The sequence below is a fragment of the Lactuca serriola genome, chromosome 8 (genome assembly GCF_051521515.1).
Source record: "Lactuca serriola cultivar US96UC23 chromosome 8, Lser_US96UC23_V15, whole genome shotgun sequence".
Lineage (NCBI taxonomy): Eukaryota > Viridiplantae > Streptophyta > Magnoliopsida > Asterales > Asteraceae > Lactuca > Lactuca serriola.
In genome coordinates this window covers 88,774,589-88,791,745 of record NC_136415.1, presented here as the reverse complement: position 1 = coordinate 88,791,745, position 17,157 = coordinate 88,774,589, and the positions used below count along the sequence as shown (strand labels likewise).

The following is a 17,157-nucleotide window of genomic DNA, read 5'->3' as shown; positions in this document are numbered from 1 at the left end:
GATTGGTGGAAGTTCGTGACGGCGAACTTCACTCTGGCAGAGGTTTCAGCTGTGACATGGGAGAGGTTTACCACTATGTTCAGAGACGAGTACGTTCCCCCGGTAGAGAGGGAACGGTTGGTTCAGGAGTTCTTATCCCTCAAGCAGGGTGATGATTCTATCACGGTGATCACGCGGAAGTTTCATGAGAGGGCGATGTTCTGCCCCGAGCAGGTGTCCACGGAGCAGGCTCGGATGAGCCGGTATTTGGGTGTGCTGAGGAGGGATATCCGGGAGTTTGTATCGAACTCATCATACCAGACTTTTGCTGAGCTTCAGGCGAATGCCAGGAAGCACGAGATCAAGTTAGAGACCCAGGCCAGGGAGGAGGCCGAGTCTCAACGGGTGGATCGACGGCCGGCTCAGTCCCAGCCGGCAGCCAAGCGGACCAAGTCCGCCGATTCGAGGACGGGAGGTCAGAAGGGTCGCACTTGCGGAAAGTGCGGCAAGGGTCACGAGGGGACATGTCGATCAGGTGCTTGCTACAAGTGTGGCAAGGAGGGGCACATTGCTAGGGATTGCCCCAAGGGGTTTATGGTTTGCTTTCATTGCAATCAGACCGGCCATCGGAAGGCCGAGTGCCCTCAGCTTCTCCAGGGATCTGCACCTGCTGCCAGGGCTACTGAGACTCGACCAGTGAAGGCCGAGGCCCCGAGGGCTCGTGGGAGAGCTTTCCAGTTGACTGCGGAGGAGGTCCGCGCGGCGCCTGATGTTGTGGCTGGTATGTATTCTTTCATGTATTTATTGTTCTTTTATGAGATGTTGTGCTTATTTCATGATATGCATGGGTACTTTTCTTGTGAACTATGTACCTGCTTTAGTATTATTTGACTCGGGTGCGAGTCGGTCTTTCGTATCTCTGGCTTTTAGTCAGCACCTCGGTATTGATCGAGAAGTGATGAGTCGACCTCTGAGGGTTTCCATAGCTGATGAGAAAGTGATATATGCCACAGACGTGATTCGAGGATGTGTGCTCGAGATTTTTGGTGTCAAATTCCCTATAGACTTGGTTCCTATAGTGATGGGGGATGTCTGCGTTATCATGGGCATGGACCGGTTGAGTAAGTTTGGGGTAGTCATTGACTGCGAGAGACAGTTGGTGACGATTCGAGACCCTAGTGGGGGAGTGCTTACGGTGTATGGCGAGGGGACCCGGTGTGGGTCGGCGTTTTGTTCGGCTGCCAGGGCGAGGCAGAGTTTGCAGCAGGACTGCAATGGATTCATAGCCTATGTGATAGATACTCGAGTGGTCGCGGGAAGGCCCAAATCAGTGGATGACGTTCCTGTTGTATGCGAGTTTTCGGATGTGTTCCCCGAAGAGTTACCAGGTGTGCCTCCAGAAAGGCAAGTGGAGTTCCGTATCGATTTGGTTCCAGGAGCGGCGCCCATCGCCAAGGAGCCTTATCGTCTCGCTCCACCGGAAATGCAGGAGTTATCCTCGCAGCTTCAGGAGCTGTTGGGGAAGGGGTTTATTCGACCGAGTAGTTCACCTTGGGGAGCGCCGATTTTGTTCGTCAAGAAAAAGGATGGTTCACACCGGATGTGTATCGATTACCGGGAGTTGAACAAGTTGACGGTTAAGAACCGGTATCCATTACCTAGGATCGACGATCTGTTCGATCAGTTGCAGGGGGCATCTTGGTTCTCCAAGATAGACTTGAGGTCGGGTTATCATCAGATGAGGGTTCGGGATGAAGATATTCAGAAGACTGCTTTCAGAACTCGTTATGGGCATTATGAGTTTGTGGTGATGCCTTTTGGGCTCACCAATGCCCCAGCTGCGTTCATGGATCTCATGAACAGCGTGTGCAGGCCGATGCTGGATCGGTCGGTGATCGTATTCATTGATGATATTCTGGTATATTCGAGATCTAGGGAACAACACGAGGAGCATTTGAGGGAGATTCTTGGAGTTCTGAGGTCGGAGAAGCTGTATGCCAAATTCTCCAAGTGTGATTTCTGGTTACGAGAGGTCCGGTTCTTAGGGCACCTCGTTAACCAGAAAGGGATTTTGGTCGATCCGGCCAAGATAGAGGTGGTGATGAGATGGGAAGTGCCGAGATCGCCCACAGAGATCAGGAGCTTTCTGGGTTTGGCTGGATATTATCGCAGGTTTATCAAGGATTTCTCCAAGATCGCCGTGCCACTTACTAGGATGACCCGAAAGGGTGTTGCATTTTTTTGGGGACCGGAGCAACAGTCCTCATTCGAGACCTTTCGTCAGAAATTGTGCGAGGCCCCGGTGCTTGCACTCCCGGAAGGGATGGAGGATTTTGTGGTGTACTGTGATGCATCTATATCGGGTTTAGGGGCGGTGCTTATGCAGAGGGGGCATGTGATAGCGTATGCTTCGAGGCAGTTGAAGCCTCATGAGTCGAGATATCCCACCCACGACCTGGAATTGGGGGTTGTGGTGTTTGCCCTCAAGATCTAGCGGCATTATCTTTATGGGGTTCGGTGTATCATCTACACGGACCACAAGAGTCTGAAGTACTTGATGGATCATCCAAACCTGAATATGCGACAGAGGAGATGGTTGGACATGGTGAAGGATTACAATTGTGAGATCCTGTACCACCCGGGTAAGGCTAATGTGGTAGCCGACGCGTTGAGCCGTAGGGTGGAAAGCGCCCCGATTCGAGATATTTGTATGAGGTTGACGGTGATGACCCTGATTTTAGATACCATTCGAGGAGCTCAGGCTGAGGCTGTGAAACCAGAAAACCAGAAGAGGGAGCGGGTTGTGGGTCAGGTATCAGGATTCGTTACGGATGGTCGAGGGCTTATGACTTTTCAGGGTCGGATTTGGGTACCGTTTGTGGGCGGTACGTGTACTATTTTGATGGAGGAAGTGCATCGATCGAAATTCTCGATTCATCCCGGGGCTACGAAAATGTATTTGGACCTAAGGAAGGAGTATTGGTGGCCCTGTATGAAAAGGGATGTTGCATGGTTTGTTGAGAGATGCCTGACTTGTCGGCAGGTTAAGGCCGAGCACCAGCGTCCGCACGGTAAGTTGCAGCCGCTAGAGATTCCCGAATGGAAGTGGGAACAGATTACCATGGATTTTATCACCAAATTGTCGCGGACTGCGAGGGGAGTCGAAGCGATTTGGGTGATCGTGGATAGATTGACGAAGAGCGCTCATTTTCTAGCCATCAGCGAGAGCTCTTCTGCGGAGAAGTTGGCGGAATTATACGTGAGGGAGGTGGTATCGCGACATGGGGTTCCGATGTCGATTGTTTCATATCGTGATGTGCGTTTTACTTCCATGTTTTGGAAGAAGTTTCATGAGGAGTTGGGTACGAGACTGCATTTCAGTACCGCATACCACCCGCAGACAGATGGACAGAGCGAGCAGACGATTCAGACGCTTAAGGATATGCTCTGTGCATGTGTTTTGGATTTTGGAGGGAGCTGGGATACCTATCTGCCTTTAGCAGAGTTTTCGTACAACAACAGCCATCATTCGAGCATTGGTATGCCACCCTTTGAGCTGTTGTATGGTCGGAGGTGTCGCACCCCCATCTGTTGGGGAGAAGTGGGGCAGAGGGTGATGGGTAGCACGGAGATTGTACTCCAGACGACCGAGCAGATTCAGCAGGTCAGGCAGAGGTTGTTGACTGCGCAGAGTCGCCAGAAGAGTTATGCGGACAGGCGGCGGTCCGAGCTCGAGTTTCAGGTTGGCGACCTTGTGCTCCTAAAGGTCTCTCCTTGGAAAGGGGTGATACGATTCAGGAAAAGGGGCAAGTTGGGACCCCGGTATATTGGACCCTTCAGGGTAATTGCTAGGGTGGGCCGGGTAGCCTACCGGTTGGAGCTACCTGCTAAGTTGGGGCAGATTCATGATACCTTTCATGTCTCGCAGTTGAGGAAATGTATTGCCGACGAGTCGGCAGTGGTGCCATTGGATGATATTCAGGTGGATGCAGGCCTGAACTATGTGGAGAGACCAGTAGCGATCAGGGATCAGAAAGTTAAGGTTTTGAGGAACAAGGAAGTACCTCTGGTACAAGTGCAGTGGCAACATCGGAAGGGGTCCGAGCTGACATTGGAGACCGAGTCTGAGATGCGGGATCAGTATCCAGAGTTGTTTTCAGTATGAGACTTCGGGGGCGAAGTCTGATTCTAGTGGGGGAGAATTGTAACAACCCGAAATCCAGGTATTCTTCTTTTGGCCTTACATCTTGGTTAAGTTGATGATTTAGGGTTTGCATGGTAGGCAAGTACGTTGGGCGTACAAGGTGTACGCTGCGCGTACTCGCGCGCCTCATTTGGACGCGTTTCCCCTCAGGTACGCGGGGCGTACCCAAGGTTACGCCCGGCGTAACTTATTCAGACCCAAACCCTAAATTCCTTTGATGGGGCTATAAAAGGAACATGTGGTTGGTCTTCTCAGCCACCATCCCTCAGAGTGAAACCCTAAAAAGAGTGTACCCTCGTTCTCAGGCCATTGTGTGTGTATTCTAAGCTTGGTGGTGTCATTTCAAGGTTGCAAAGGAGAAGAAGAGCTTGTTGGAGAGGCTAGAAGTGGTGCTCAAGTGTAGATCTGAACTTTGCAAGGGCTAAAGCTTCGTTTCCAGGTATAAAGTTCGGATCTTGTCACTTGGTTCATGTTGTATGCTTAAAAGGTCATTTTCTAGGGTTTAAGTCCCAAAGGTGGAGACTTTTGTGCAAATGGCCTCCATAAGCTTAGATACTTCATATTTCTGATCTATTGGGGTTGTAGACTCATAAAAATGGCATCTTGGACATGGGTTTGCACCATGCATGAGATCTAGGTCCTTGAGTTTGAATAAAGGGTTGTTATGTGATGTTGGAGCCTTTATAGCCGTGCCAAGGCTTAAAGGTCTCGACTTTATGGGTTTAGACACACTAGAAGAGTCAGATCTAGAAGTGGAAGTAATGGCTTAACCGATTAAGACCAGAAATGGAGAGTGGCGTGGAGACCCCGATCAGGGAGGGGTTGGCGACGTACGCCCCGCGTACATCTAGAGTACGCCCCGCGTACATCTAGAGTACGCCCCGCGTACTCTCAGGGTTTGACTTTTGTTGACTTTTAGGGTTTTGGTCAACTTGAGGACTTTAGGTCAAGGAAGGGTAAAATGGTCTTTTACCCTCTGAGGAATGATGATAAGGAGTAAAGTTCTAAGTGGTGGAAGTCCTTGTGTAATAAATGATATTTTTATGTTTAGGCGAGGTTGAGCCGTCGTTCGGGGTCGGTGTTAGCGAGGACACGAGATCTTAGACTTTCCACGAGGTGAGTCTTCTCACTATACTATACCCGGAAGGGTTTGACTGTGTGACCGGAAGGTCGGATATGGTATGAGATATATGTGTTGTGTGTGATAAGTTAATCGTTATATGTGCCATGTATGATATGCTTGATATGGGCCGGAAGGCATTATGTTATGGGCCGGAAGGCGAATATGTTATGGGCCGGAAGGCGTTGTAATATGGACCGTAAGGTTGGCGTGGGTACGACCGGAAGGTTTACCTAGTCGGGACGGAAGTCCCCTGAGACACATGGACCAGAAGGTCAGGGCCTGGAAAGGCGTATGTGCGTAGGTTGTATTTTGGGGAACTCACTAAACATTTATGCTTACAGTTGTTGTGATATGTGTTTCGGGTACCAACAAGGACCGTGGGAAGGCGCCGGCATGATCTGTACACACTGATGGAGGATTTATGATCTTGGGATTTATATGATTTGTATTATGACATGATACATTGGATCTTTATGACTTATTTTGGATGGAAATATATTTTTAAGAAATGAAAAATTTGTTTTAAAAATTTCCGTTGTTACACTCACTCTCTCTCTCTCTCTCTCTCTTTATATATATATATATATATATATATATATATATATATATATATATATTATTTAAAACGTCAAATTGGTTTATTATTATGATCCAAACTCAATTATGATTTAAAACTTGTTATGAACTGAAACCAATTGTAAATTAAAACGTATATGAAAACCCATTAATGATTCAAAATCATATAGTTCAAATTAAGATGATTAAAAATTATATAATTCAGAATAATATACTTCAAAGTGTATAACTATTTTTTGTGTATATAAAATTGCATCATACAAAATTTATTGATAAATGTAATATGAACAAATTCTTGTAACAAATGATGAGAATCAAAATATAAAATCATTTGCATCATAACTAAATAATTATCAATTATCGATAATCTATTAGTAAAAATTTACAAAACTCCAAATGTTTGAACATTTTAAATCACATAAAGCATGACATCCACTTTCATCAAAATCTATAGGAGACAGGGCATATTCAGTAACACAAACAAGGAAGCTCTTATTTTTTTCTATGCCGATGTAACATTTGATATTGACAATATTAAAATATATAGACCGATGCACAAAACAAGAAAATGATCACTCGATGAAAGTTTTGCATCAAACTGGCGAATAAAGAACTCTCTGTTTGCTTACAGTGAAAATCTACAATAAAACACAGTTTTTAAAAAGTGGTTGAATGAACAATGCGGTGAAAATCTACAATAAAACACAGTTTTTAAAAACTAGTTGAATGAACAATGCAGTTAATTATTAATACAAACTAAGAAAACATATATGGTTATTAGGGTTGATGTCTCGTTCATTCAAATGATAGATTAAGGATCATAACATTAAAAAATATATGATTTGAAATTTTATGATTAAAGAATTATATGACGCAAATAGTTTATGATTGAAATGTTACAAATCAATCAACACAATGATCCAATTCGAACTGTGTATGATCCAAATATTTTATTATCCAAACATGTTATGATCTAATGTAAAAGAGTATAAAAAATAAATGATGTGATCTAGTTTCTGTACTTTCTATGATATACACATGTTATGATACAAAATATAATGCTCCAAATACAGATATCAAAAATAGAACATAAACAAGTTGCAACAATATTACATGTTTATGGTGTTATGGTATAGATAATTAGTCCCACATTAACTAAATATTATATGGTAAAATTTTGTTTTTGTTTTCAGAAGCCGAGGATCATTAGGGCTAGGAGGGGTTATGCCCCTCCCCCCCCCCCCCCCCCCCGATTTTTTTCTAAGAACTAGTTATAACCCAAGAAACGTTACTCAAATTAAGCCCATAAAAATAAAATGTTTGGGCTCCCCCCCTCTTCGAACCAAAGCCATCGAGGCATCGACATTTCTAACCCTCGCGCATTCGCTCCATCATTCGTTGTTCGCTGGAAAACCTATCCACCTCGGTACCTCCCAATCATCGCTGATAGCTCCACCTCTCACCTTTGCACTGGAATCAATCAGGTATGTTTAGTGTTCTCTTAATTTCTATTTTCTCTCTTCTCGATCGGACCAGCAGACCATTCTCTCAGCTCCTCTGATTAAGTTTCACTAATTTGTGTCTCAATTCTTGATATGTGATTATGTTTGCTATACTCAATTACTTGCTTTAAATAAATTATTAACTTGTTCTTGGACACACATTGTTAGTTAAATTGTTGGTTCATTCAAGCAAGATGCAATCTTTTAAATGTGTATGTAAAAACTTAGAAACCACGAGCAGCTAGAAATTAATAGAAAAGAGAAGAATTTGTAGCTAGAAAGAGAATAAAATAAAAAATAATGAATAAAAAAGAAAGTGTGAGAGAAGATGGGCACAAAAAGGAAAACAAGTATGATTCAGGAAAGGAGGTTACAAAAGAAGAGAAAAAGGGTAATAGCTAACTCTTGGCTTCATATTAACTGGTCTCATTATTGGTTTTTTTGACCAAATACTCTCCTATTTTCTTGCCTTCCCAATAAACAAATTGATAAAAAATTTAAATAAGCAAAAGTGTTATTATTCTATAAAAGTTAAAGAATTAAAAATGGAAGTTTAGATGATTTTGTCGCCTGTTGGTTTAAATATAAAGATAAATTATTGAAAATGGTGACTGGAAGTTTGTAATTCTTCTTCTTTGTATTTTTGGTGTTTATTTGTTGAATTTTTTTTATAGTTTCGCCCCCCCCCCCCCCCCCCCCCCCAATTAATTGCTTAAGCTCCGCCCTTATTTGTTTTCGAATCTAACCTGATTTGTGTGATTTGAAGCAGGTATTGTAGCTTTTAGTAGAAACGATCACAATTTCAATGGATTTGTGTTGTCTTCGATATTGCTTAATGAATGAACGAAGAAGATTAACATTGAACGTTATTCTCAGCCCAATCCTCTTTAAGTATAAGCCAAATCATTTATACGTTTAGCCCAAACTAATCTTTTTCCAACCTAGTTCATTAGTTTTTTTCAACCGAATTCATTATTTGTTTGACGAGAACGCCCTGAATGAGCACGATTGGTCAAAAATTATCCTCGCAGTACTCACCATTTTTCGAGATCTCACCGGATCAATACCTTATAGTTGATTCAATATCTAACTAAAATATGTGTTTGTACGGTCTAAAATAAAGTACAAACACCAAATTATATGCTGGAAAAAAATTAAGTAATTCCGACGTCATATAAATGAGTTATACACATTAAAAAAGCATGACAGATTAAAAAAAGTGTTGAAATAGAAAAAATGCATCATAGATATTCTTTCGAAGCGTTGTGTTTGATTCAATATCTAACCAAAATATATGTTTGTACAGTAAAAAATGAATTAAAAACTCCAAATTACATGTTGGAAAAAAAAACAAGTAATTTTGAATTCATATGAGTGAATTATGCGCATTTTAAAAAGCGGGATTATATATATATATATATATATATATAGAGAGAGAGAGAGAGAGAGAGTTAGGTTCAAATGTTTTCACTATCTATTGTGTGCCTATATAATTGATTCTGGACCAATCATTTTAGTTATTTTAAGAAAGTAATTAATACATATTAAATGCTGAAGATGTAATTAATACCTATTATATCTTCAACATGTAATATGTATTAATTACTTTCTTAAAATAACTAAAATGATTGGTCCAGAATCAGTCATACATGCACACAATAGATAGTGAAAACAAAATAACCTAACCCTATATATATATATATATATATATATATATATATATATATATATATATATATATATATATATATATATATATATATATAATCCCTACAAAAATAACTGAATTAGGGTTTTTATTTTCTTAAATTGTGAACTAGGGTTACATTTAATTACGACATATTCATCGTATGTGACAAATTACCTAACTTATGATGGATACCAAATTGTTATAGAGCGCCCAAATTCAGTTTCCTTATTATGCGATTAAAGTTGGCAATAATTTCGTATTGTACTTTTACCCTTTGAAGAATTTGTTTTAATGTCAAAAAAGTGAAGAGATAAAAAAGAATTCCTCATCCTTGATATGTCATGTATGGGGTCCATTGATTTCATTAGAATGGTCGAGTTGTAACAATCATTATAACATTTGCTACAAATATTAAAATGAATATAACAACACTTCTTTTAACAAATCGAAGAAAAATCCTAATTCCATTTTGGCTTTGTCCTAGCTAGATTAGTTAACCTAGTCTAAGATTTAAAAACACACCGATCAAAGATTTGTAACTAACTTGTCTTCTTTAACTGACTTAGACAAAACAGATTACATTTTCATGTTTATATATAACTCGATACAATGTTTACTGACACTTACTATTTTATCACGGCTTCTGTCAATTCAATATGTGTTTTCTAGTTCGATCAAGTGTAACATCATGAAGACTATCTAATTAAATTCCGACGTTTTGCCAAATTAAATTAACTCGTGTGGCATGTTTAGACAATAGATCACATGTTGAGAGTCATGACGTAAACGAATTCTCGACCTATCAGGTTATAATTTCCGGTCCTAGTGCATGGAGTAGGGCCCGCATGCACTAATTAATTTAACCGGATTTACCCGTTTGCTATAATGCCTTTGCAATGGGATCCTATCACTTCTTCAGTTACATCTTACTCGTTCTCTTTCTCTCTCTCATGTATAAACACATACATAGTACATATATGTATGTCTTTGTTTACTCAATTATGATATTGTTCACCTATAAATATATATAGATGGAATAAAATAGAACTTATATATACTGCTACTATACATACTCCAACTTCAAATAGAAGCAAACACACAGCTGTGTGTGTGTGTGTGAGATAGAGAGAGAGAGAGAGAGAGAGAGAAAGAGAGAGAGAGAGAGAGAGATGTCAAGCACCAGTTGTTGCATAGAAGCAGCAGCGTCATCTGAGCAGCTTTGTTACATTCCTTGCAACTTTTGCAATATAGTTCTTGCGGTATTCTCTCTCTCTCTCTCTCTCTCTCTCTCTATCTCTCTCTGTATGTGTGTTCTTTTCTAAAGAGTGAAAGAAGTTTATGTTTTAAGGGTTCTTAGATGAAAAAAGCAGAAACTTAATATCGGGTTGGTCTTCATATCAGATTTTGATGTTATTATGTGCTGGAAAAAATAAATTTCCTTTGAAGTTTTTAAAAAACTTTTCTCTCACAACATACTCTCTTTTTCTCTCTTTACAAAAACCAATAGATGACTTACTTTTTTAGGAGATTTTCAGTAGAAATTATAACCAATTATATAACAAGATCAAATATTAAAGGTCATAACTAACACACTCAGGTTAACGCTAGGAGTATAGTTGAGTGCAAACCAAAATCTAGGATTTTGTGGCTCATAATTATAAGATCACATGATTGGGTGTAGAAATTCATCCGTAAATTGGTCTAGTTGGGTATCAAGGCCATATATGGCCACTTCTTTTATCTTGTTTATTTGTTAGCTATGTTTTTTCTAGTTGAAAAAAATTATTGTTAAAAAAACAATATTACATTATGAAGAACACACAGATTTAAATTTCAGGGAATCCCACTTAAAAAAAGTTATCATTAGATGAGGAATCTTCAGCTACACGATATTGATTTCAGTTTGACATCATCGATCTCCGATTAATCTTTATCTTACGTACGATTTGTAGCCTGAAACCCTAGTTGTTTAAAAACTAATTAACTTATTCTATATAAACATTTTGAGAAGTTGCATGATGGATCCGTGTTCTAAATTGATTTTCTGAATGGATAATCTTGATCTCGAGTTGATCATTAATATTTAGAAGCTGGATTCAGGTGAGTGTACCATGCAGCAGCTTGTTCGATATAGTAACCGTGAGATGTGGACACTGCACAAATGTGTTGTCTGTGAATATGGGAATGGTTTCTGTTCATCAGTCTCTCACCAATCCCAACTCCCAAAATTCTTCTTCTTCTCACTGCCATGGTGATCAGGTACTCTCTCTCTCTCTCTCTCTCTCTATATATATATATATATATATATATATATATATATATATATATATATATAGAGAGAGAGAGAGAGAGAGAGAGAAAAAAGTTAGGTTCAAATGTTTTCACTATCTATTGTGTGCATGTATGATTGATTCTGGAATAATCATTTTGGTTATTTTAAGAAAATAATTAATGCATATTAAATGCTGAAGATGTAGTTAATACCTATTATATCTTCAAGATGTAATATGTATTAATTACTTTCTTAAAATAACTAAAATGATTAGTCCAGAATCAGTCATACATGCACACAATAGATAATGAAAACAAAATAAGCTAACACTATATATATATATATATATATATATATATATATATATATATATATATATATATATATATATATATATATATATATATATATATATATACGTTTATCCCATTGCAACAATTGAACCACTACACTAAGCACGAGTAGGTGTGTATGTAAATAAGTTGAGCTATTCGAAATCGATTCATAAAAGACTTAGTCTCGAGCGCGAGCTTAGTTTCAAGTTTATTTATTAAATGAGATCGAGCTTGAGCTTCATCTACCGAACTTTATTAGGCTCGATGCATTTTTATATAATATAACTTTTATTTTTAATCTTATATATAGACTTTTAATTAAATAATTAAGTATCAAATATCAAATATGAAATAATGATAAATGAGTATTTTATGAGTATTAAAACACAAACAGGCTTGATAATTTACTATTAACAGATGTGAGCTCGAGTCAAGCTTAGACTTGTTTAGGCTTGTGTGACAAATAAGTCAAGCCCAAGCTGAACTTGAGCATTTTAAATCCTCAATGAATCAAACTTGTGCTTTGAAACCTCAGCTTAAAATGAACCGAACTCGAGCTCGACCCCTATAAACTTTAAATGAGTCGAGCCAAGCCACCAAGCTCGAGCTCGACTCAACTCCTTTACACTCCTAAATAGGATATTCAGGAGCCATAAGACTAGAGATTTTTGGGATTATGAAATGAATAACCAACTCCTAGTCAAACATATGTAGCTTCAAGGGGTTTGTATCTATAGGGGTGAGCATGGTGCTGTTCAGTGCGGTTATTGACCAAAACCTCACCACTAACCGCAAATGCGGTGAATCCATTTTTAAAACCGTTTGGTGCGATTAGGCGGTTATTTTTGTGGTGCGGTTTTGTTTTTTTGTGTTTCGGTTATTAACCGCATGAATTTGGTACGGTTATTTTGTGTGGTTTTTTAAACGCACTTTAGAGTTCAAATAGTTTTAAGAGTTTAAACATATTATTTGTAATAATAAAAAACCGTAATATATAAAACAATTAACTTAAATTACAAATAACTAATATCTTAAAAACGTTAAATCACTAGTAATTAACAATAAATTTCTTATAATTGTCAAATTTCACCATTTTCTAAAGTTAAACATAAGAAAAAATCAATATTTTTGACTTCTAGAATTTTATCATTATTTCATCTATGAAACTTGTCTTATTTTTAATATTTAATATATTAGTAATTAATAAAAAAAAAAATTGTATATAATATATGATGTGCGGTACAGTTCTTTTATGGTTTTTGAACGCTAATAACCGCACCGCACCGCAAATTTGTGGTTTTTGAAAAACAGAAAACTTCACCATCAATTTTTATTGCGTTTGTGGTTCATATGGTTTTTACAGTTAATTTTAATTGCGGTGCGGTTTTTGCTCACCCTATTTGTATCCACAACAATGTTCCACCTCAAATTGAACTATAATAACATTTCTTGAAAAAAAATTCTAGTTCAAAATGTTTATTTATTGGCTTTGGTTATTATAAATTAATTAATAATATTGATTTGGTTATTTAAATCTCTTTTTGTAAATATTATATTTCATTATACAAACATACATAGATTTTATATATTATTGTAGATATCATAATTTTTATTTGTGGAGGAAAGAAACATATAATAAATATAATTTTCATGAAAAAATCAACTATGTGGCTAGTAAAGTTTTTTTTATTTATATATTTAACCAAATAAAAAAAATCAAAGAACTTGTTGATATGTTAATTTATCTATTTTACGGATTATTTGTTTTGTAATTCAACAGGATCCTAACGAAAATCCTTCAAATTCTGAGGTCGGTTTGTGTTCATCTACGAGATATATGCCCGTGAAACCACCTCCTCCTCCAAACACCAATGATCAATCAATAATCAATGCTCGTACGTTCTTGATTTTGCATCAAATTTAATCATATATAATTGGGTCGTTATATCAAGTGTGTTTGGCAAGGAGTTACTTTAGAAAGTCTAGGAATCATTTTTTATTTTTATTATTAGAAAACGTCGAAAAAAAAACTCCTTTGAAAATATGTGTTTATAACTTTTATATTATAACAAATAACTTATAGGGCGTGTTTGGCATGGAGCTTTTGGAAGCGTTTGGGAGCTTCTAGCTTTTAGCTTTTGACAAAACGCTCTAGTTTAAACAAAAAGCTTCGTTTGGCAGTATGAGCGTTTAGCTTTTAGTTTTAACAAAACGTTCTGATTCTAAAAGCTATTTCATGTAGCTTTTAACAAAACGCTTCGGAGCTTTTGAAATCAATTTCCATAATTACCCTTAAAAATATATTTATATATATATATATATATATATATATATATATATATATATATATATATATATATTTTATTTTTAATCAATTGTCCTTTTATGTAATTTTATATATTTCAAAAACTTCCAACTATTTTTGTCAAACATTCATATACCAAATAAAAGCTACAGCTTTCCGCTACCAGCTACCAGCTACACGCTACCAGCTATCCGCTACCAGCTATCCGCTATCAGCTAACCGCTACCTGCTTCCAGCTAACAGTTACTTTTGCCAAACACGCCCATAATTCCAAAAACCCTTTAGCTCTCAAGAGCTTTTAGAAATTTTAGTTTTTTTAAATTTTTGAATACTTTTATCAAACATTTTTACATAAATAAAAATTACACTCTCCAACATACAATTTTTGGCTTAGTTACCGTGTTGCAAGACTCTATTTTGTGTTACTTGTTTTGTATGCTAATTGAAAAGTCTATTTATCAATAAACTATTTCAAACTAGCTTTTAATAATATACTTTATGAACTAAACAAATTAGTTTTATGTTCTATCAAATACACTAAATTATAGTAATAAACAACCTTATTTTTATAAAACACTAGGTGTGAGACCCATGTATTACATGGGTTTAATTAAAAAAATAAATATAAAGTTTTAACAATTTGAAAAGTTTGAATTTATAAGAAAATGAAAAAAACTTTGAATTATTAAAATTAATGAAACTTTAATATATTGAATACATTACATGTATAAACCATTTCTAATAAATATTTTACATATATATCATCTTACACATTAAATGTGGAATTTTAATTTAATAAAATGAAAAATACAATAAAATGACAAGTGAAAAAAAACTTTCATAATCTAACTTTTTTTTTTTTACCAAATATACCTAAATAAATAAATTTATTATATCATGACAAAAGTAATTCTTTTTACAGCACCGGAGAAAAGGACACGCGTTCCATCTGCATATAACCAATTCATCAAGTACAGATACTAAATTCCAGTGATATATATTGAATAAAGTTATTAGTAACTTAAATTACTATTTTATTTTAAAATATTAGACAGGAGATTCAAAGGATTAAGGCTACTAATTCAAATATCAGCCACAGGGAAGCTTTTAGTGCTGCTGCCAAAAATGTAAGTATACATGCATGGTCGCAAATTCGGATTTTTTTTAATTTAAAATTATTTATTCATAGATTATGTGATCTTTATATATAGTTATATATAAAACTAAAAATATAATTGAAGTGTGATGTAATTACAGTGGGCACATTTTCCTCATATTCATTTTGGGTTAATGTTGGAGGGCAACAATCATCAAGCAAAACTTGAGCAGGTCAGTTTTTCATAATTAATTTCTCTAGTTTAGTTAATTTACTGTTTTTAGAACATCGACATCATTGTTTAATAAATCAATTAAGTTCATCTTGTTTAATATCTTATAATACCATATTAATTCTTAGAAAATAAGGTTACATGATGTAATATCTTTTGATTAAATGCAGCAGAGTAACATGCAAGGATCTAAGAAGCGATTAAAGTCAACAAAAGAGTCATTTGACAAATAATTCAATAGTTTTAATTATGTTTTAAATTTTAATGATTTGAAATATTACTTTTAAAAATTGTTTGACAATTGTATCATCATGTTATCCATGTATTTTTAGGTTTATCATTGTAGTATATACTTCGCTTTGCTTAGCGAAATAATTTGGTCGGCTGTTTCTCTCCTTCATTTGGACGTAAATTTTATTAAGAGTTATGCATGTAAATAAAACATGAAGAATACGTACATCAATATCAGTTTATATCTATGGAAACGATTGTGTGAGTCGATGCAAATAATCGATATGATATTTCCCTGTCTAATAAAAGAATCCTCTCTGCCACGTGTCCCTTCTAAAACTCGAAATTCATTCAATGTGAAATCCCATTTTTGCCCCTCCTTCATATCACAGGGTGGTTTACATGTCCAGGTCATATGATATTTGTAACTTATATATCCAATTTAAATTAAATTTAAATGTGGTGTGATTTGAAAAATCGCTTCACGTTTGGAAAGACTTAATTGGTTACCATATTCATTCTTCTATTTCATCTTAAAATTTATGAAACGGCTGTTATCACTCATATCGAATCCCTGCAAATAAGGAATTGATAAGGTATGATATATTCTAATTTAAAATTAATTGCAATTAAGTTGATTTGCTTGCCCCTTTTCATCCTATTCAGTTCTATATATAATTCATACATTTTTAATCATTAATTTACATGACCATTCTTTCATACTTCCACCACATGAAACAAGTCCAAAAACTTCTCCAGAAGATGAGTCTGATTAGTCAAGACAACTGTATGTTTTTAATCTCTTTCACTCTGTAATGTTGATACTTATTACGAATAGTATATGTTAATATTATCTGTCTTTCATGTAATGTTGATACTTATTACGAATAGTATATGTTAATATTATCCGTCTTCCGAAACGAATTACATGTAAAAGGAATATTATATGTTTTGAATACTTATGATCTGTTTGTGTTTTGCATTTTTTTTATGGTGTGTTTTTTTCTTGGTTGCATCTTTATAATCTTTAAAATCCCTTCAAAGTAGTAAAATAAAAGTTTAATTATTATATGTTATACCTATACGATTATTATCCATCTTCCATATCGATTTACATGTAACCATCTTGGAAATCTATTTCCAAATTGTCCCTGACACTTCAAAAATGTTATTATTATTAGATTTCTTAATTGTTTTTTTATATGAAAATGAACTTTAGTCTAATCTACTCACAATGAATCAATATTAAAAGGGCAATTATGTCCATGGTTTCCATAAATGAAAGGATAGTAACATGGTTAAAAGGTCAATTCGGTCATTTCTTGGTTGTTGGTTTTTATTTACATAGGGTATTATTGCAATTTAATAATTACTCATAATAAATCAAGGTTAAAAGGGCAATTCGGCCCTTTTTTTCATTGTTATTTACACAGGGTGTTATTACAATTTAATAATTGCTTACGAAAAATGGGTTAAAAGGGCAATCCGGCCCTTTTTTCATTGTTATTTACATAGGGTGTTATTACAATTTAATAATTACTTACGAAAAATGGGTTACAAGAATTTTTAGATTCATTATACATGTTAAATGGGTTACATGATCGTTTAGATT

At 36.0% G+C, this 17,157-nt stretch overlaps 1 protein-coding gene across 2 annotated transcripts; it reads left to right on the top strand.

Moving 5' to 3' along the window:
• Positions 1-10,226: 10,226 nt before the first annotated feature.
• Positions 10,227-15,767, top strand: LOC145068326 (axial regulator YABBY 5-like). Of its 2 annotated transcripts, none has more exons than XM_079015275.1 (7): positions 10,227-10,333; positions 11,175-11,333; positions 13,462-13,576; positions 14,909-14,957; positions 15,038-15,113; positions 15,244-15,315; positions 15,488-15,767. In XM_079015275.1, exons 1-7 carry the CDS (start codon positions 10,244-10,246, stop codon positions 15,545-15,547), a joined length of 621 nt encoding a protein of 206 aa, XP_078871401.1. In that variant the 5' UTR covers positions 10,227-10,243; the 3' UTR covers positions 15,548-15,767. The 2 variants fall into 2 exon arrangements, with proteins under 2 accessions (XP_078871401.1, XP_078871400.1); XM_079015274.1 differs by having other exon boundaries at positions 15,485-15,767.
• The last annotated feature ends 1,390 nt before the right edge of the window (positions 15,768-17,157 follow it).